The 19,124-nt window shown below is 41.4% G+C and overlaps 1 protein-coding gene across 34 annotated transcripts in view; it reads left to right on the plus strand.

Annotated features, from left to right (window-relative positions):
* Positions 1-19,124, plus strand: part of CADPS2 (calcium dependent secretion activator 2) — a 489,830-nt gene that overhangs the window by 426,734 nt on the left and 43,972 nt on the right. For 17 of the 34 annotated variants that reach the window (XR_014834384.1, XM_085005969.1, XM_085005975.1 and 14 more), the window contains 4 exons: positions 74-229; positions 2,113-2,260; positions 3,009-3,023; positions 8,348-8,422. Coding sequence is in view for 28 of the 34 variants with exons in the window: in XM_085005969.1 (XP_084862095.1) it covers positions 74-229; positions 2,113-2,260; positions 3,009-3,023; positions 8,348-8,422 (394 nt within the window). In the remaining 6 variants the exon portion in view is untranslated. Of the gene's footprint in view, positions 1-73; positions 230-2,112; positions 2,261-3,008; positions 3,024-8,347; positions 10,354-10,651; positions 15,378-19,124 lie in introns of those variants that run through there. The other 17 variants (XR_014834387.1, XR_014834389.1, XR_014834388.1 and 14 more) reach the window with 4 other exon arrangements.

The following is a 19,124-nucleotide window of genomic DNA, read 5'->3' on the forward strand; positions in this document are numbered from 1 at the left end:
AAACAATGGCTGGGGACCCGCGTAGCTGACCGTGAGCGTTCACAATGTTCTTCATGTTTCCTTTTTCTTGTAGCAATGGCTCAGCAACATCGGAAGACCTTTTTTGGAAGCTTGATGCACTGCAAATGTTTGTCTTTGATCTACACTGGCCAGAACAAGAATTTGCCCATCACTTAGAGCAAAGACTTAAACTAATGGCCAGTGATATGATTGAGGCCTGTGTCAAAAGGTAGACGTGTATTTTTCAAGTTGCTGCTTCCTATGCCAGCTCCCCAAATACCACATTTTACCAAGTACCTTTTATATAACTGTCACACGAAAGGTTTCCATGTGCATGTACTCCTTTTCCAAAATTTGAAGGACATGAGGTCCTTTGCCCTAAATTCTGGGGGCCCATGTAATTGATAAAATTGGCCTGCTACTGTTTTTCAGGTCTCTTAACCATTGCCCTCATCAGTAGCACCTTTACCATATTAATCCTTTCTGTTGTGCTTATTGTCATCTCTCTGGGAATACTGTGCTTTAAATTCCCAAGTCAATACTTCCCAAGACATATGGAAGCAGTCTGTTAAATACTTTGTGCATTACGTACTGTGTCTGTGTGCTGCCAAATGGCATGTTTTCTGGTATTCTTTGTCTCCATCAGGTGAGTTCCAAGTATCCATTTTCATTCTTCAGAACTTCACCAGAAATAAGTGATAAGGCTTGGGATTCTTCCACATGTACATTCATTTTTTAATAGTTCTTAGAAAATCAGCATTGAATCCTGATGAGCATTGTTTTCCCCATTGTCCTTGTTCAAGGTATTTACAGCACCAATGCGGGCAGCGTACTAGAATAACAAATATTAGTTGTAGCAATTGAGTAATTCTGAATTCTTGACAGCAAGAAAAATCCTGTTTTTAGAATAATGCTTAACAGCTTCCTAAAGGAAGGCCATGAAGTAGATTATTTAATGTTTTTTAAAAAATCATGTTCATCATCTCTGACTGATGTATAAAATCTGTGGGATTTTCCTTGGATACTTTAGCAAAACCGTTTCCAAATCACCTGTTATGCAGTTTCTTTAAAAAAAAAAAAAGAAAGAAAGAAAGAAAAGAAAAAGGAGTTCCCCACTGTGGCTCGGCAGAAATGAATCTGACTAGCATCCATGAGGACGAAGGTTCAATCCCAGCCTCACTCAGTGTATTTAGCATCTGGTGTTGCCGTGAGCTGTGGTATAGGTCGCAGACGAGGCTCAGATCCAGCATTGCTGTGGCTGAGGTGTAGGCTGCAGCTACAGCTCCAATTTGACCCCTAGCCTAGGAACCTCCATATGCCATGGGTGTGGCCCTAAAAAGACACACACACACAAAAAACCTACATGCAACTTTAGGTATTTGAAAGAGAAACTAAGTGACATAAAAGAATTACACGTTCTGGAATTCCTGTTGTGGCTCAGCGGGTTAAGAACCCTGACTAATATCCATGAGGATGAGGGTTCCATCCTGGCCCTGCTCAGTGGGTTAAGGATCCAGCGTTGCTGTGAACTGCGGTGCAGCGCGGATCTCGCATTGCTGTGGCTGTGGTGTGTTGGCTGGCAGCTACAGTTCCAATTTCACCCCTAGACTGGGAACTTCCATATGCCACAAATGCGGCCCTAAAAAAGCCAAAAAAAAAAAAAAATTACACATTCTCTGTTACCCATTTATCCTGTGTTTTAGAGTTTTCCAGATTTGTCCTTTTGATTTGGTAAACCTCACACAGAGGATTTGTTCTGCTTTAATATAGGGAAGCAAGTGATTTTTCTACTTGGATATTCATTCAGGTAGTTCAGTGAAACTACAAGGTTTTTCACTTAAAAGTACAGACTAGATGTACCAGGTAGCTTCATTTGGGTAGAGATGCTGTCTGAGCAAGTGCAAAAGCTCTGTTTAATATAAAATATCACAGTCTGATCTTTCATACAAGACACCTGAAAAGAAGAGCATCCTGCCTCCTAGCTCCCAGGCAATGCCACAATCCCTATTTGCATGTTTTAAATTAGCATCTTGTCGTGTTGATTTCACTTTTACAAAACAGGTGGGACATATGTCAGAATTTCTTACTCTGAATTCATGTTTTAATGAATAGAACAAGAACTGCATTCGAACTCAAGCTGCAAAAGGCAAGCAAAACGACTGACTTGCGCATCCCAGCTTCCGTGTGTACAATGTTTAATGTATTAGTTGATGCCAAAAAGCAAAGCACCAAACTCTGTGCCTTGGATGCAGGACAGGAGGTAGGTGGATCGAATGTCGCATGTGGAAATGCAGCACAGGGTGCCCTGGCAGAGGAGGATGCTATTTCTAGAAGTCTCTCACTTGATTAGATTAAAAAGACCAGGTTCCTGTCTTAAAACTGTTTCATCTTTGCTTTACTATAATAATGGAATATCCCTTTATCCTTTGCTCATGGTAATGTCGTCTTTTTTAATATATGAAGACTGCCTAAAATTCTACAAGTAGCCGTTGAATTTCAGATAGACCTTTTAACAGCTTAGGTGTTGTATATTTACATAAACCTTGCTTCTTACAAGCAAATGAGAAAACTAGGAAGCTGCTTGCTTTGTTTATACAAATATAGAGTATCTGGACTTTGCATCCAAAGAACAGGCCATAGAAATAGCCCATGAATTATTTTATTTACACAAAAGTTTCCATTTTTTAAAGATCAAGTAGAAAGTACTTAAGATTTGGGCTTTGCTTCTTTTTTTTTTTTTAATAAATACTCCCATTTATTTGATTTGTTTCAATTTGATTTCTATTTTGTTTGGTTCTATGTTCAGAAATACGGTTTATTTTACCCCACGATTTATTTTTGTTGAGAGTGACTATTGGGTGAAAATGGATCTCTTTTTTTCTTAGATTTTCTGTTTAAGTTGTATATTTTATTTTATCTTTTCCCATTGTAATTACGTTTTATCATCTCTCTATTTTTCCCTTATGTTCTCCTTCATCGTCTTTTTTTTTTCCCATGGCATGATCCAGTTTGGTAGTCAGTGGGTAAGTTTCATTTTTTTTTTTTTAAAGCACATTTTCACTTGAATTATTATTTTTGTAAGTCTGCATTTTTATTTTCATCTGTTCAAATTTATTTTGGGTAACTCATTCATTTTCAGGTTTTCGGTTTCTGTATATATGCCTAACACACTACGTAGCAATACCCAAAGACACATTAAAACACATGTAGGAGTTTCCCTCGTGGCTCAGTAGTTCAAGAACCTGAGTAGTATCCATGAGGATGCAAGTTTGATCCCTGACTTCAGTCAGTGGGTTAAGGATCCAGTGCTGCTGTGAGCTGAGGTATAGGTCACAGATGTGGCTCGAATCTGGCATTGCTGTACTGTAGGCTGACAGCTGTTGTTCCGATTCAGCCCCTAGGCTAGGAACCTCCGTTTGCCACAGGTGCAGCCCTAAAAAGACAAAAAACAAACAAAAAAAACAAACAACCCACATGTAAATACTTAAATATTAAATAATGCCAGGGGAATGTTTCTTCCCTGTTAAGCTGCAGAATCAACAAACTACTCTTAATTTTAAAGATAAAATTATTTCAAACCTAATGTATTCACCCTCCTTTAAAGTCTGAATAAATTCAGAAGCAGAGTGATTGCTAATATTTTCAAATGCATATATCTGTAGTATATACTTTTACTAATACCAGAAGAATTTAGAGTTTGGGGCTTTAGCTGACAAATAGTATACATCAGAGTAACCTCTAAATTTGAGGACCAGGAGGCCACACACTGTAAGGTCACTTCATACAGAATCACTCAGTTGGGGGTTGCAATGGGGGACATGCCCACACTGTGATAACAGCCTCTCCTCCCATTCCTAGTCTAGGGTGTACCTGTCAGCAGAGGCAGAGAAGAGGTGGGTCCCCCTCCCCAGCATAAGATTGTCTTGAGGTAGCACCCGGAAACTCAGAGGAACACAGTTTGAAAACCCTTTGGGCCTACAGGATTGACTAGATTTAATTCATTGACTGATGGGTTGGTTTTTCATAAGTCAAACGTTTTTGTTCTTTATGGATATGTTAAGTCTTACAATTCTTACAGTTGACACTTGGGAGTAAACTCAGAACTAACTCTTCACTAGGCTAATAATTCTCACCCAAGCAGAAGGACCTAGATAACTGCAAAAGAGGCTGAGAAGGCCTGCTATTTGTGAACAAACTTACTTAACCCAGAGATAGATATTAGCTCTTTGGCCATAATATATGTGTGTGTGCATGTATTTCATTCTTGGAGCAATTCAGAAGGGAAAGATATATTTCTTTTTTTCCCTTTTATTATTATAGTTGATTTACAATGTTCTGTCAATTTCTGCTGTACAGCAAAGGGACCCCAGTCATGCATATATATACATTTTCTTTCTCATATTATCTTCCATCGTGTCCTATCACAAGTGACTGGAAATAGTTCCCTGTGCTATACAAAAGATGTATTTCTGATACCACAGTGTACAACCTTGCAGATACAGTAAGCAACTGATACGTGTTATATAGAGTGTTCAGTAATTATCACTCTCTGATCTCTTACAACACGATTGATTAACTCTAATCATCTGAATGAGTAGGCAGCTGGCTTGGATATCAGTAGCTCATAACCACTTTCTCTTGCTTTTCAATAGCCAGATGTAAGCCTTTGATCATCTGCCTGAGAATATTGCCTTAAGTCTCTGTATACACACAGCCATTTCTCATCAGGTTTATAGAATCCTCTTGCCTCTCCCATTAATACTGGATTTATCCGTTTGTTCTTACTGTTATATACATTGCAATATCTGATACACAATAGGCACTTAGTAAATATTTGTTGAATGAACAGACTGATTTTTTTTTTGTCACTGCTTTAAAAGTCCTTCCCTGTAAGAAACAATTCATTTCGGTACTTTAAAAGAAAAGCAGCACCCACACAAATGACAAAACATTGTTGCATTGTCAAATGATGCTTTACATTAATAGGTGGATGGCTTTGAAGAGTAATCTGCTACTGTTCATTATGTCTGCACCTGTACCTTCTCACCAGAGACAATTAGTTCCCCACAACTTTCACACAATTAACGTAGTTCAGAATGTGCAGGTGTAAAACCCATTAGCAACCCTGAAAAGTAGTAAATGAGAATTTCAGTGCAAAAAAAGTATTTAATACTTTGCTTTTAATCTCCAGTAAATATACCCACATAATTGCACAGGCTTTTCCTCTCTGTACATGCTCAAGTCTTGGAATTGTTGCAGAGGAGTGAAAACATTGCATGCATAGGTGAGCCAGGGGTCCCCCTTTTCTAGCAAGCTGCAAATAAAGTTGCTGAAAAAGCTAGATTGTTATACAGTTTGGAACTTTATAAAAATATAAACTGTATACTCTATGTATGTAAGGGAATTACCGCTGTAGAATCTCTAGTAAACTTGTTATGTTATCATTGCTGGGATAAAACCTTCCCAACTCCTTACCCACAGTGGAGCCCCTTCTGGGCTCCTAAATGAAGATTCTGTGTTCTTATATGGCACAGAATGATGCAGACACCCTTGGCCACAGCCCAGAACAGCATTTAATGGAGTGATTAGTGAGTGAATGATCTGCTCTTGTGACAGCTGCGTGTAATGAGTCAGCAATCTCAGGCCAGTCCCTCAGGGACAGATGTTGAGATCAGGAAACCACCAGTGTTTAGACATCCTTGTTATCCATCCCTGTAGAAAAGCAGATGACTGCACAGGCCTTAGGCAGTCCTGTGCTGTCAGAACCACTGTATCTCATGGTCCATCCGCTGAGGATGAAAGCACTTTAATGGAGCAGGTTGCGGGGTGGGGGGAGGTCGTCCTTATGTGGGGTTTGTGCTCAATTGCAGTAAAATACTTCCATTTCCAGAACTAACAATCCAGTTCCTTTAAACTCATCCCAACAGAAGGACCAAAGTCTTTTAAGGAGGCTGGATTGCACTGGCATTTGCTTCGTCTCCATTTCTTGCATGTCCACATGCGAACAGTGAAGTGAAACGTGGATATTTACCCCAGTGTGGGGGACCAGGATCTCAGAGCCATGCCTGATCTGAATTCCCTGGGCTCCACGAAGTAAAAACTCCTCAAGGGTTGTCTTAATCCAAGCTCAGAGTCCTCTACTAGAGAAGCAAGGCACCAAGGAATGGTTACTTTTGAGGGCAGCTGTGGGGAGAGTCTGAGTGATCTGGAAAGTACCAAAATTCTGGCATGTAGGATCATTGATCAAACTGGAAATATTCTGATGGGAATTTTACAGGCTTTTATTGTTGCAGACAAAAACTTGGCAGATTTTTAGCAAAACTTTGGTCTGCTAATCTAAATGAAAAACCTATCCGTTTTAGCTTAGGAAATGTGAATGTTTCCAGATAAATTCTGTTCCTCTCTGTTTTGATCTCGTCATGTGTGTGCGTACCTGTCTTTGGAAGCTACCTGGATACCCTAATGAGTGACGACTTCTCCATCATTTTCTCTTATCTATTTGTGGCATTTCTGGGGTATTCTCTTTGCAGAATAGATATGTAAAATGTGACTTCTGAGGCCACCTCCCCATTTCCACCCACAGTGCTCCTAGACCACCTCTGCCAACCATGCAGCCCGAGCAGACCCTGGACGTCCCCAACAGCTTTTAGATTTCATATTAGTATAAATCAGAGCTAACCACGTCAATTTACACCAGCAGAATCTCATAGTATAAAAGCCTAGCGACTTTTATACTATTTGGATTTGCCCCTGGATAACATATTCAAGATGCACACTTTTCTTTCTTCTTCGCTTCCTAATCTCTCTCCCTTTCCATCCCTCTCCCCTTCCCTCCCTCTCTACTTTTGGCTAGTAGCTCAGTTATGAAAAAACAGTCTGATGGTGTATATTATAAGAGACTTTGATGGCTCCTAGGCTCTGTGGCTTTCCCTGCCTTTCATTGAAAGGCTATAAATGACCACTTTGGTGGCTCATCTCTTGATTTGAAGAATTGCCAGTATCAGCCCAACCCAAAAGTTTAACAGTTTAAAATAGTAGAAGCTCCACTATTTTATATTCTCTAACCTTCTGATGGCCTTTCGTTATTTTTGAGTTAAAAAATGAAATTTAGGGCAAAGAGAAATATTTGAGGATACACACACACACACAGAAGCAGGAAAAGAAAATAATTCACAAGGTCCAAAATTACACCTTCTTTCTTCATTATTTATGCAGGTAGGTGGTGGCTGGGGGAGAGAACTCATTCCTGAGTATTCCAAAGCAGACCTAAGTCGATGTTTTGTTCTGTGTGGAAACTTTGAGACATGTTTTCAGAAGGAAAAAATAGCTTTCAAAAACTTACATCTTTGGAAACCATTCAACCAGCAGCTGTTAAGTTGGTCTAATGTTTATACTGACCTGAGTACTTTTACTCTATGCATTATGTTAGCTGTTCCAAGAAGCCTTGAACCATCAAGATAGGGTTAGTCTTTACAAGTCACATTTTCTGTGAAGTGGCTATTGGGGACAATCAGCCGTCAGATAAATGCTTCTAAAGGAAGAATTACTGTTTAAATGAATGTGCCTTCGCACGCCATCGAAGCCAAAGCTGCTACTTTAAGAATGGGACTCTCTAGTATTCTCTGAAGAAAGCAAAAAAAGAGTCTTTCAGGTTTATTTTAAATGCATCTTTTTTGTATTTACTTTAGGCGTCTTTTTCATGAGGAGGCAGTAATCAGACTATGGGGAGTGAGTGCCGTTTCATTATACCTTTTATGGCCTATTAATTTGTTACCATCTATCACCTTTGTTGATGAAATTTTAATTTTGCCCTTGCTTGAGCATATTGTAAGAATTGTATAAACTGCAGCTCCCTGCGCTGACAAAAAGGTCTTTTCAGAGGGAACAATTGGGAGCTCATTTTATTTCTAGAGCACATTTAGAATAACTTATGAATGAGAGTTGTCAGACATGAACTGCTGTATTAATTAAACCCTTTTCTAGTCTTTTTGCTTCTCCGGCTAAACCAACCCTTTAGAAAAATACACGGCCACCTTAATTATAGAGGAGAAGACAAAAAGTATCCTTCACATTCCTCTGCCTGAATAAGAGTGAGAACTCAATTCACCTATATAATAACCCCATTAGCTGCTTAACTCAGCAGCGCACATGGGAAAATTTTCAAACCACAATGCAAAAAGTGTTGATTGGGTGGATCGTTTTCAAGGTTTTGTTCTGCTTCTAATGTGCAAAATGGTCACTTTATGTAAATCTGATATGTCATAACTAGTAGCTTTAAAAACATTTATGACTTAAGACAAGTTTTGTGTCCACCTCAACTAACACATCATTGTCTTTTCATATCTAGCAGCAGTACCATTCCAAAATAGATGATTTGATTGACAACACCGTAAAAGAAATCATTTCACTTCTAGTTTCAAAGGTAAGGTATTCTTCATTTACCTTTTGAAATCAAATTATTTTCCACCGAGAATTTTTAGAAATATCTGCCTCATGTTTCTAAATACTTAAATGAGAAACAGTAGATTTAAAAACACATGCAAGGAGTTCCTGTTGAGGTTCAGTGGTAATGTACCCACCTAATATCCATGAGAATGCGGGTTCCATCCCTGGCCTCGCTCAGTGGGTTAAGGATCCAGTGTTGCCTTGAGCTATGGTGTAGGTCCCAGATGCAGCTTGGGTCCCGCATTGCTGCGGCTGTGGTGTAGGCCAGCAGCTGCAACTCTGATTCAGCCCCCTGACCTGGGAACCTCCATATGCCTTTTTAGGCCCGCACGGCCTAAAAAGCAAAACAAAAACAAAAACAGATGCAAGAGGAGTTCCCTGGTGGCACAGTGGGTTAAGGATGCAGTACTGTTGCAGCTGTGGCACAGGTTCGATTCCCAGCCTGGGAACATCCACATGCGACTAGCACAGCAAATAAATAAATAAATAAGTGCAAGGAAAGTTCAAATTTTAAGAAAAGTTATGAGCAAATTGTGAATACTCTTTGGCAGCAACTTTTGGTTTGGGGGTTTATCATGAATTTTGGCTTTCCTTAAAATTGTTGTCCTTTTAAAAATAACTCTATCTTCCAGTAAGACCTTATTCTTTCACATTCATGTTCTCTTATGTTTGCCTTATCTCCAAGGATGAGGCAAGTAGTCGCCAGTCCTGGAATTTAGCCCACTTATTGCGGTGGCAGCCCTGGGACTCTAGAACTGGTCTCACGGGCGGACGAAGCAGGCTGGCAGGGTGATGTCTGAGGTTCTCCCCTCCCAGAGGTCTCCCACTATTATTTCCTGTCTGATGCTTCAGACGTCTTTGACAAAAGCTATGCCCTTTCACGGTATAAGTAGAGATGAACCATAAATGAACATTGCACTGAATGATCAGATGATTTCACACTAGAGTGGAACAGACTGCCTTAGGTGGCATTAGATCGAAGTCTGATAGGAAAAGAGATGAACAACCTGAGAACACAGGGAGCTGAAAGGTGAGGGGAGAAGTGGGCGTGCCCCCAAGGGACACTTTGATAAGAGCAGATACTCCATCAAAGAACCCCAGATCAGGCTTCGTAAAACTATTGGAAGAATGCCCCAAATGCAAAGGAGAAGCCACCCTCAATTTAACAAGCAGACAAAGGACATGTTGTTCAGAAAAGAAACAATAGAGATGCCCAAATATGCATGAAAAATGCTAAGCCTCAATAATTGAAGGAATACCAAAAAACTACAATTTATATAGCATTTTTTCTAGCAAATTAGTATGGATATTTTTAAGCGAATACCCAGGTTTAGAAAAGGTGAGGTGGGACACTCACATTGCCTGTATATGTGTGTGTATAAATTGCTACAACCTTTCTAGAAGAGAGTTTGGAACTGTTATCAAGTACACATTAATTCCCTTTCACTGTAAATTCCTTTTGCACTTTTTTCTCACTCCTCAAAGAGATGCATTATATATATATATATATATATACAGATTTATATACACAGATATAGATACATAGATATAGATACATATTCATTGATACTTGCCACAATGTTTCTTATGAAAAATTGGGATCAATTTTAACATGAGGGCAATGGTCAAGTAGATTATGGGACATCCATGTTAAGGAAGTTTGCCTTCAAAGACTATACTGTTAAAGGAAAAGTTTCATAGTACAGTGTTAAGTGAATATTTATAAATGTAAACCATGGTCTGAATTAGCATCACATAGAAAAAAGACAGATGAACACCGGAATGTCAACAGAGCTTTTATCTGGGTGGTGAGATTATAGTTGGATTTGGGGGGGTTTCTTCAAATTTTCTGTGTTTTCCAAATTCTCTGATAGCAGGTATTGAGGTAGAAAATAATCACAAAGAAAGGTGATTTTAGAAGTTCCCGTCGTGGCGCAGTGGTTAACGAATCCGACTAGGAACCATGAGGTTGTGGGTTCGGTCCCTGCCCTTGCTCAGTGGGTTAACGATCCGGCGTTGCCGTGAGCTGTGGTGTAGGTTGCAGATGCGGCTCGGATCCCGCGTTGCTGTGGCTCTGGCGTAGGCCGGCAGCTCCGATTCAACCCCTAGCCTGGGAACCTCCATATGCCGCGGGAGCGGCCCAAGAAATAGCAACAACAACAACAACAACAACAACAACAACAACAAAAAAAAAAAAAAAAGAAAGGTGATTTTAGGAGAATTCCTGTCGTGCCTCAGAGGAAGCAAACCTGACTAGTATCCATGAGGACACTGGTTTGATCCTTGGTCTTGCTCCGTGGGTTAAGGATCCCGCGTTGCTGTGGTGTAGGTTACAGATGCAGCTCAGATCTGGCGTTGCTGTGGCACGGGCCAGGGCCTACAGCTCCAATTGGACTCCTTGCCTGGAAACTTCCATATGTCATGGGTATAGCCCTAAAAAGCAAAAAAAAAAAAAAAAAAAAAGTGAGTTTAGGATGGTGCTACCTGATTCCTCCCACAGCACCAAATACCTACACCTGCAACAGACAGACACCAACAGGGGAAAAGGGAAGGGTTACCAGGAGAACCATCTGGCAGGTGCGGGGAGAGGTGAACCAGTAGAGAATGAAGTTCTCAGAGGAAGGACCGTGAGATTCTCACCCTCCCAGGAGCTCAGCCTAGCAGCTTACAGTGATGTACCGTCAGCCCACCAAAGCGACATAGTTAACCCTGCACCTACATTATCCCTGTGCAGTCTGGGGAAATTTTATTCAGCTGGAGCCTCCCCATGAGCACGGTCCTCCAGTGGAAGTTGCCTTTTGTGGGGAAGGTACATAAAGGAAACCACTGAATTACAAGCTAGCATGCAATTGATGAAGGGTTAAAGAGGCAACAAGGCAAAAGGGCTGTAAGTAGTTGATTTGAAGGGATGGGAGGAAGGGTTGCAGAAGAGGCAGGCAGCACTGCACATCCTCTGTGCATTTGTTTCTGACAAAGTAACGAGTGTACAGTTTTCTGTATCACATGCATCTGGTTAATTGAAAATATAGTATCCTAGAGGCAAGTTGGGAAATAGTGTTCTAGAGATCAACACTGTCCAGTATAAGTGTCTGTGATGATAGAATGTTTATCCTGCACCATCCAGTATGCCACACACGGCTATGGAGCACTTGAAATGTGGCTAGTGCAACTGAAGAATTTTTTTTTTTTTTTTGCTTTTTTTGCTTTTTTTCAGGGGCAGGGGGACTGGCATAGCTGTGCATATAGACGTTCCCAGGCTAGGGAACAGCTGCCGGCCTACACCACAGCCTACACCACAGCCACAGCAACATGGGATCCGAGCCATGTCTGTGACCTACACCACAGCTCATGGCAATGCCAGATCCTTAACCCACTAGTGAGCCCAGGGATCAGACCCACATTCTCATAGACACTGGTTGGGTTCATCATCTGTGGAGCCACAATGGGAACTCCTTGAAATTTTCATTTTATTCAATTTTAACTGAAACAGCCTAATGGAACTAGATATTATATTTAGAAATCAGGTCTGGATTATAGTTTTTCTCTATGAATCCTTTCTCTTCACAGTCAAATAGCACTTTTTAATAATCTTTAGTTGCAGGGGGAAGGAATGGGATGAACTGGGCATTTGGGGTGAGTAGATGCAAACCATTACATTTAGAATGGATAAGCAATGAGGTCCTGCTGTGTAGCACAGGGAACTATATCCAGTCACCTGTGGTAGACCATGATGGAAGATAATATAAGAAAGGGAATGTGTGTGTATATATACATATGTATATGTGTATATATGTATGTATACACGAATGACTGGGTCACTTTGCAGTACAGCAGAAATTGGCACAATGTTGTAAATCAACTATAATTTTTTAAAATTCTTTTTAAAATAATAATCTTTGGCTGAAAAGTATGAAATTAATTTGGTAGCTTGGACAACCATCTTAAGCTTCCGGAGAAGATGTTGGTAAATGGTGGGTTTTATTTCATTAAGCCAAGACAAATACGATTCTGTAATACAGTCCTTAAATGTTAGCCTGCCAAAACATTGCCTGAGAGCTTTCTGAAATGTGCTTGCTCAAGCCCTGCTTTCCAGAAGTTTTGGAAGAGGGGCAGAAATGTGCATGTTTAACTAGTCACCATGGTGATTTTAATGTAGGGGCTCCTTGAGCCAGACTTTGAGAACCATCGCTCTGAAGACCCTCCTTCTAGGGTCATATAAACTACCTTAAAATTTTGGTGTATCTAAAAACAAGACAATGCCTAAGATAGAGTGTGCCCATTTGTTTTCACCAAAGAAGAAGTTATTCTTTTTAAAGGAGGTATTTCTGAGGTACTTACTGTGACGCAGCCACTGTACATAGGTTATTTCATTCAAACCGCATAGCACCTCAGAAATGGGTGGACTTAGCATCTTTCGCCAAAAGGGACGTAAACCTCAATGTAGTAACTGAACCAGAGTCACACACTTGAGAAGTGCAGGAGTCAGGATTCAAACCTCTTGAGTTTCAGATTCCTAATCTAATGCACTGATTCTAGGTCTCCAGGAAATCAGTAAAAAACAAAGACAGTAAAAATTAAAATACGTAACTTCTACATTAACTGTCTTTAATCTGTCAAATTCCAAGAGGTATGTCCTAGATATTTTATAGCATGTTAATTAATTCAGTATAAAACAGTGAGTAAAATAGTGAAGTCCTTATATTGTATCCCAAATGCTTCTTCCCATATTTTAATTCTGAATTAATAAGGAGGAACACTTCCTTCTTTTTATCTCTTCAGTTCCCTTCCGTATCCTCCTCTCATCCACATCCTCACAAATTATTTCTTTATTTAATTTTTTAATTTTAAATGATTTTTATTATTTCCATTATAGCTGCTTTACAGTGTTCTGTCAATTTTCTGCTATACAGCAAGGTGACTTAGTCACACGTACATATATACATTCTTTTTCTCACATTATCCCCCTTCCTGCTCCATCATAAGTGACCAGATATAGTTCCCAGCACTGTACAGCAGGATTGCATTGCTTATCCATTCCAAAAGCAATAGTTGGCATCTATTAACCCCCAAATCCCAGTCCATCCCACTCCCTCCCACTCCCCCTTAGCATCCACAAGTCTGTTCTCCAAGTCCATGATTTTCTTTTCTGTGGAAAGGTTCATTTGTGCCCTATATTAGAGTCCAGATGTAAGTGATATCATGTGGTATTTGTCTTTCTCTTTCTGACTTATTTCGCTTAGTATGAGAGTCTCTAGTTCCATCCATGTTGCTGCAAATGGCATTGTTTTGTTCTTTTTTATGGCTGAGTAGTATTCCATTGTGTATATACACCACATCTTCTTAATCTATTCATCTGTCGATGGACATTTAGATTGTTTCCATGTCTTAGCTATTCTCACAGATAATTTAAGAATGTTCTAGGGCTGTTAATCACACATAACACTGAAGAGGATGTGTCCCAACTGCACATACATTTTACATGCCTCAGAAAGATCTTGGCTTTCCATCTCTGTGTTCTCTCTCTACCTAGCTGCTAAATGGTAGTATTCTTGGTTTCCATCTTTAGTCTTGAACTCATTCCCCAGATTTCTGTGACTTTCACACTTCTGGCTTTACCTCCATGCTGATGGCTCCCAACTCTGTGCTGAAATGTAGCAAGGAGTTATGGTTAAATGCCCAACTACAGTCCTGAGGAGTTTAATGCCTTCATCACAAAAGCAATGAGAAGTCAAAGAAATGTTGGAGAGGCAGAGAGTGGGGGTAGAGAATGAGTCATATTTGCACTGTCAGAGGACTCACTGGATTACCTGCAGCAAACATATAGTAAGGCGGCTGTAACATTGGTCTCTGTTGGATTAACCCAAAAACATTTAAGATATACAGTGGGCAGGTGCTATAGATTGAATGTTTTGTGTCCTCTCAGAGATTCATATGTTGAAACCTAATCCCCAAAGTGAGAGTATTTGGAGGTAGGACCTTTGAGAAATGATAAGGTCATGAGTTGGAGTCCTTGTAAGTGGAATTAGTGCCCATTAAAAAATAAAAAACAAAATACCCCACAGAGCTCCTCAGTCCCTTTTGCCATGTGAAAACAGCCAGAAGACATCATCTATGAACCAGGAAGTGAGTCCTCACCAGACACTGAGTTTTGTGGCACCTCAGTTGTGGACTTTTCAGCGTCCAGACTGTGAGGGATGATGGTTGTTGTTTCTAAGCCACCTGGTCCATGGCATTCTGTTTTAGCAGCTTGAGCAGCTGAAGACAGAGGGTTAGTAATGGGGAGAGAAAGGGAAACATTAAGGGTTACTTCTGGGTTTATGCCCTGAAGCATGGGATGGAAGCTAATGCCATTCAGTGATGCAGGTGCCCTGGAAGAAGTACAGAGTTGGAAGGAAAGACCATGAGGTCAGTATGGGACATGCTGGGATTGAGCTGCCTCTGAGATACCTGCAGGGGGAGATACCAAGGAGACATTCAGATATTTAGATATTTGGGGCTGAAGTTGAGAGGAAGGATATGGGATCAAAATCCAAAGGTGAGCATAAGATCTCAGCCAATAGAAATGGTTCTCTTGGGATTCCTATCGTGGCACAGCAGAGGTGAGTCCAACTGGGGGCCATAGGGTTGAGGGTTCAATCCCTGGCCTCACTCAGTGGGTTGGGGATCTGGTGTAGCCATGATCTGTGGTGTAGGTTGCAGACACGGCTCGGATCCCACGTTGCTGTGATTGGACCCCTGGCCTGGGAGCCTGCATGTGCCGCAGGTGCAGACCTAAAAAAGCAGAAAAAAAGAGAGAGAGAAGTGGTTCTCTCGGTGACTGCTCTTCTCATGTGGTTGTGTTACAACTGGAACCCCAGTGGAGGAAACGAAGAAATGAAAACCACCTTAAAGCAAAAAACTAAAAAGCCCAAAGAAGCTTCTAGCCAGAAAAAGAGATAATTAATATTAGATTAATTAATAGATAATTAATAGGTTATTTTACCAAGAAAAAAGCTGAAGGCAGGAACATTAAATCTTGCCAAGGAGAGGATGCAATAAATGACATATTTATTGCCACCTTATATTAGAATTAATTAAATCAGTTGAACTGAGGGAGAGCTGGACTCTGTTCCCATGTCTTCATGTTACCAACTGAGTCTTCTTGCATCACTCAGTTTCCTCATCAAAAGAGCAGGAGTATTAGATGAGAAAAATGCCTAGAGCCCTTTCTCAGTCTAAAGTGAAGATCCTGACGTACATTCGTGTGGGGGCTTCCGGGGATCCGTGTCTTTTTGCCCCAGGCGCTGAAGCCCCATAGCACACACAGCGCTAGAGCTGGAAGAGAATCCTGAGATCATCAAGCAGGGACTTTTCAGACGTTTTTATGCTTAGAAGACATGTTTCTGTATAGTTTTATGATTTTTTCATTTTATTTTTTCCATTAGAGCTGGTTTATCGTGTTCTGTCAAGTTTATGAGATGTAACATCTTCAAATATATCTTGGGTGGCACCCCAGATACAACGCTGATGGCAGCAAAGCAGTTCTGACTGAGGAGGGGAAGGAGGCCTCAAGCCTACCTGTGGGGCCCCATCCCCTGAGGCATATCTGATCCACCCAGAGTCCAGAATCCTTGTTCACAGATGAGGAAACCAAGACCCAGGGTCGTACGGTGGGATGGCCTGTGGGCCAGGACTTGAGCCTGTGGCCCTAAGCCTTCAGTCTTTCCATTTCACCACAGAGAACTCAGCAAGACCCGAGAAGAAAACAGTGGGAGCTTCACTGCCCTGTCTTCTCATGTCCCTTTTATATATGTCCAGGCTGAGTGGCTAGTTCCTTTGATATTTGTTGCACACAGGCATACACACTGTGGACCAGCTTGGCCAGGTAGCTGTGAGTCAGGTAGATGAGAGCAGAATTCAGTGTGTGCAACATGAGGATGCTGAGGAAAAACTGGAAGGGCTGTGGGGAAGAACTGGGGGGAATGGCCAGCAGAGCTAAGAACGAGCAGCCACTTTCACGATTCACTCCAGTAATAGGGGCTCAGCAAATTCTGGGTATAAATTAAAAGATCATGCCATATATTCAACTTCCTAAGTCCCCAGTTATTGCAATACAGGATTTAAAAAAGAGTATACACTTTGGGAAGTTCCTGTTTGGCTCGGCAGGTTAAGAATCTGACTAGTATCCGCAAGGATGCGAGGTTCCATCCTTGGCCTCACTCAGTGGGGTAAGGACCCAGCATCGCCACAGGCTGTGGCATAGGTAGCAGATGCAGCTCAGACCTGGCAATGCTGTGTAGACCGGCAGCTACAGCTCCACTTCCACCCTCCTTCTGGGAACTTCTATGTGCCAGAGGTGCAGCCGTAAAAAAAAAAAAAAAAAAAAGAGTATACACTTTTTCAGTACATATATAGATAGATAGGTAAGTAGGTGTGAATACACATATATACACACACGTGTTCTTTATAAGAGAAATTCAGGGGGAAATACTCTAGTTTAAGAAGGGACAGAGGACAGATCTGCCCAGACTGTCTAGATGATATAGTTAAAATATCTCCCCCAGCTCAACCTGATGAGGTTGGTTTGATTGAATTTACTTGTTTGGATCAAGGCTATGTATTCAGAAGACAAGCGCTCGAATCTAAGCACCTGCTTGAAAGGAGTAACAGGCACTAGAAAAGAGGACATGCAAATTAAGGTGGTTCAGTCTCAAGGGACGGAGAGCAAGGGCGAAAAGAACAAGGAGAGAAATGTGGAGGATTCACCAACATCAGGGCCAGGTGGGCTGTTTCGGAAGTTGTCTGAGAAACTTTGCAGAACGAGGTGTGCTATATACAGATGTGCTGTCTTCAATGCAGATACGGATAATCTGGAAAGAATTTTTTGGAGTCTCTTGGAATGAAGGTTCAAAGCAGAAGTAGAGTCACAGTGAGAGAAAAGAGAGTTGTTTTCTTTATATCATAACATTAACATTCCAATTCAGGGAAGGAAACTGGTTTTCTTCCAGTCCATGATATTCTGGTTCCATGTGGATTTTTGATTATACCACACAGAAGAGAACACCTGCTAATAGATATCTCTAGCCCTATTAACCGCCCCCCCCCAAAATACACATAGTTTTTCATGATTAGTCTTATTTATGGGTGAATCTTTTTTCTGCAGAAGATTTAATAACCTGCATGTAAATGTTTGCTTCCTAACATTTCACAGCTGAAAAGGCGAGAACGGCGTGTTTTGAACCCACCAATCTATAGCTGGAATCCTTCCTAGCACCTCTTAGAATTTGTGGTTCAACTTTCCATGTATGGAGGAAAATGAATCTTATACCTTGTTAAAATCCAACAGGAAATTTAAACCAACATGCCTTGTGGCATACTTTAGCCTTCACTCCACCAGTCATTGCAGCGTGCTTTCATCTTTAATTTCCCCGAGAGTGTGCATGATGAGGCAACGTTGGTAATGACCCAGGCAGACTCTAGGTATTCAATATTATTCCAACAAACCCAGTAAATGACATCCCCAATAAAGAGCAGAGAAACAAAGAGATTACAGGGTTTCATTCCAACTCAAAACCCTCAGGAGAACAGAGAGCACAAGGCAAACTGCTAAGTGTTTATATACTCCCTGAGCTGTACGAAGAAAGTTCACAGGAAGCAGTTAAAGACATAGCAACCAAACCCAGCATTTCACTGGATTTCTTTGGAATCTTGCTGTTTTATGCAATTAAAAGCCAGATGGAAACTATATCATCACTAGCCAATCTTGATATTAATAGACTTTGGGTTTTAAGGTAGCTCTTCTACCATGTGTGCCTTGACAAAAATCTTACAAAGAAAACCTTCCTGGAGGAACCGTATGGCTCACTGGTTGCTCCCAGGGGTGTCCTCGCTGTTCACTGCCTTGTAAGCACTTAGAGCCTCCGCTGCATTTAGTCTCCCCAGGGACAATTTGGGGTGGGGAGGATCCCAAGGAGAGGCTCTGCACTCTTGTTAAAATGGAGCAAAGATGGCTGGGATGTGGCTGCCGCAGAGCATAGGTCCACGCCTTGAACTTGGGGGGATATAGTCCAGTGCTGCTTCAGACTCTCAAGGACAAGCCAAGCCAGACAGGCTGCCAGATGCCATAGTGGGGAGACAGCTGCTCAAAGTTCAGCTGCTCGCGCTTCCCCACGTGTCATTTTAGCCACTCTGTGTCTGCTGTCCTGCAGCTCAGCTCCAGTGCCAGCTTGCAACGATGCTTACCCAGTCTCCTCCAGTGGAAGTTATTCTTTCTTCTTCTAGTTCGGGTTGCACGGAGTGTCCCTCAATACCTCATGCCTTGGGTCATGACCAACTGTATACATGTCTGTCTCTCCTGTTAGTTTGTTCCTGGAGGGAAGGGTCAAAGAGTCATAATTTTGTATTTCCCGTATTAGGTGCTCAGTAATAAGAACAAAATTGACTGAGCCCGTACTGTAAGCCAGGCACATTACGGAGGTTGCCTCATTTAAGGCTTACGCCTCTGGAACATGATGGTGAAGAGCATGGGCTCTAGAGCCAATCCACCTGTGTCCAAGGCCTCCCTCTTCTGCTGTCAGCCAGAGGACCTTGAAACAGATGGGATGACGCCCTGGGTCTTCTGACTTAGAGCGTCCACTCTGTCCCACCTCCATGGATATCATTTAACTGAATGAGACCCATTTGCTGGTAACTAGATTTAT

Source organism: Sus scrofa, chromosome 18 (assembly GCF_054392235.1).
Source record: "Sus scrofa isolate SSC_HxYL_T2T_F1_AM1 chromosome 18, Sscrofa_HxYL_maternal_Yorkshire_Landrace_v2.0, whole genome shotgun sequence".
Taxonomy (NCBI): domain Eukaryota; kingdom Metazoa; phylum Chordata; class Mammalia; order Artiodactyla; family Suidae; genus Sus; species Sus scrofa.